Genomic DNA, 2,444 nt, shown 5'->3' with positions numbered 1-2,444 from the left:
CACTGTGACATTGTGTTTAACTTGCTTTACCACTGTGACTTTGTGTTTAACTTGCTTTACCACTGTGACTTTGTGTTTAACTTGCTTTACCACTGTGACTTTGTGTTTAACTTGCTTTACCACTTTGACTTTGTGTTTAACTTGCTTTACCACTGTGACTTTGTGTTTAACTTGCTTTACCACTGTGACTTTGTGTTTAACTTGCTTTACCACTGTGACTTTGTGTTTAACTTGCTTTACCACTGTGACTTTGTGTTTAACTTGCTTTACCACTGTGACTTTGTATTTAACTTACTTTACCACTGTGACTTTGTGTTTAACTTACTTTACCACTGTGACTTTGTGTTTAACTTACTTTACCATTGTTTGTCATAAGAAAATAAATAATTTCTGCTGTAATAAACATTCAAACAAGATCTGGAGAAAGTGAAAGAGAGGGAAAGATTGCGGAATCTTTTACTGTGGTTTCTATGCAGCAACCTCAAATCTCTACGACTATAGCTACTTTGGTCCAGGTGAATAATGTGCACAAAATAGATATGAATAAGTTCTTACTTCTGAAAGAGATGAAACATCTTTAGGAAGCTCTTTAATTTCTGGTGCTGCCGCTATACTCTCTTTCAAACTGTTAGTGGTTTGCTTTAGTTGTTCTACCTAAAATAAAAATATAAAATAAACCTGCACTGTTATACCATTATCACAATTGAAAGATTTGAATTAATGAAGTAAATAGTGTATCTGTCACCAAGTTATGTTCAAACCTGTTAAAAAGTAACATTACTACCAAGTGTCTCTTAAGGATTTAACTTTACGACTGTATTTAAATTCAAGAAAATTTAACTGTCGTAAACATAATTACTATTTTAATTAATACAATAAATAACAATCTGAAAACAAAAGTTAAAGAACTGTTTCTATACCTTTTAATTTAAACTAAAAGGTGAAAAAACTTAGTTACCAAAGGTCCTACATATATCAGCAGTTTCTTTAACACAAGTACAAAGTTTACACATACACCAGTACATTTTACACAGCTGTAGCATTTCCATATACCACCTACAGTATGTTCATATTGTTTACCTTTAGTGCATTTACATATAATGTTTCAAGGACTAATAAACATTTAAGATATTTTGAAACTTCATATAAATAACAAAACATATTTCCTACCAAACTAATAGAAACTTTTTTACCGATGGTTTTATTGAATAGTGTAGAAAAGAATGAAATGTCCAACATAGTAAACAATACTGTTTACCTTTAGCAAACCATAAAACTGTGTGTGTGTGTATATGAGAGAGAGAATAATTTGCAATTCAAAGGTACTTCAAAACTACTGTATGTACATGACCAGTACCTGATCCTCCCCCTTACAATCATATAACAAACTTAAAGGTACTTCAAAACTACTGTATGTACATGACCAGTACCTGATCCTCCCCTCCCTTACAATCATATAACAAACTTAAAGGTACTTCAAAACTACTGTATGTACATGACCAGTACCTGATCCCCCCTTACAATCATACTACAAAGTTAAAGGTACTTCAAAACTATTGCATGTACATGACTAGTACCTGATCCTCCCCTCCCTTACAATCATACTACAAACTTAAAGATACTTCAAAACTACTGTGTGTACATGACCAGTACCTGATCCTCCCCTCCCTTACAATCATATTACAAACTTAAAGATACTTCAAAACTACTGTTTACCTGAATAATTAGTGTAAAAAACATTCAGTGTGTTGTGAAGCTTGTCATGAATATCTGATCAGTCAGAAAACTTAGCCAATATATGTGTATTGCAAATACCTGTTTTTCTAATGAGGAAATATCATTAACAATCTTCTTAAAGTCCGTTCCTAGGATGGATACATTTTTCTCAATCTTTTTAAGATGAGAGTGGATGGAATGTAAAGCTTCTGGAGTGTTTTTGTTACCTGCTTCAACTATAAGGATTAATAAAAACAAGAGGCATACAGAAGTTAGTTTATTCCTTAACAATCATAATCTTCACAGGGTAAAATAATCTAATTTTCTAGCAATTAGTTTGCCAACCATTTTTTTAAACTACCTTATTATCAGATTAACCCTTTCTTTAAATACACCAGTTCAATTAAGTATTAAGCATTCCAATTACTAAGCATCTAGCTTAAAGGTAAACTAATTTATTTCTCATAAAAATAAAACAGTTACTATAACTATTTTGTACTGGTTTACATTTCAGTTGTTTATCTTATTATGCCCAAAATGTTATATCTATACAGAAAAACTATTTTCAATCAGGTAACTTAAATTAATAAGTGATACCAACATAAAATCACTATAGGTTATTTTGAAATGGTTGTAATATCTATTTTTTGCACCCAAACTGTTCATACATCAATTATTTCTACTGGATGCAAAAAATAATTTATTATTAAAATTCAACAAATGGGAAT

General features: G+C 31.0%; 1 protein-coding gene across 4 annotated transcripts in view; it reads right to left on the bottom strand.

Annotated features, from left to right (window-relative positions):
- Nucleotides 1–2,444, bottom strand: part of LOC106469346 — a 58,059-nt gene that overhangs the window by 21,020 nt on the left and 34,595 nt on the right. For all 4 annotated transcript variants that reach the window (XM_013929835.2, XM_022397845.1, XM_022397844.1 and 1 more), the window contains 2 exons: nucleotides 1,816–1,952; nucleotides 556–654 (listed from right to left, as the gene is read on the bottom strand). In XM_013929835.2, coding sequence (XP_013785289.1) covers nucleotides 556–654; nucleotides 1,816–1,952 — 236 coding nt within the window. The remainder of the gene's footprint in view (nucleotides 1–555; nucleotides 655–1,815; nucleotides 1,953–2,444) is intronic.

This window comes from Limulus polyphemus, unplaced genomic scaffold, assembly GCF_000517525.1.
Source record: "Limulus polyphemus unplaced genomic scaffold, Limulus_polyphemus-2.1.2 Scaffold3437, whole genome shotgun sequence".
Classification (NCBI taxonomy): domain Eukaryota; kingdom Metazoa; phylum Arthropoda; class Merostomata; order Xiphosura; family Limulidae; genus Limulus; species Limulus polyphemus.
The sequence above is the reverse complement of the archived record's forward strand: the minus strand, read 5'-3'. Positions and strand labels throughout refer to the sequence as shown.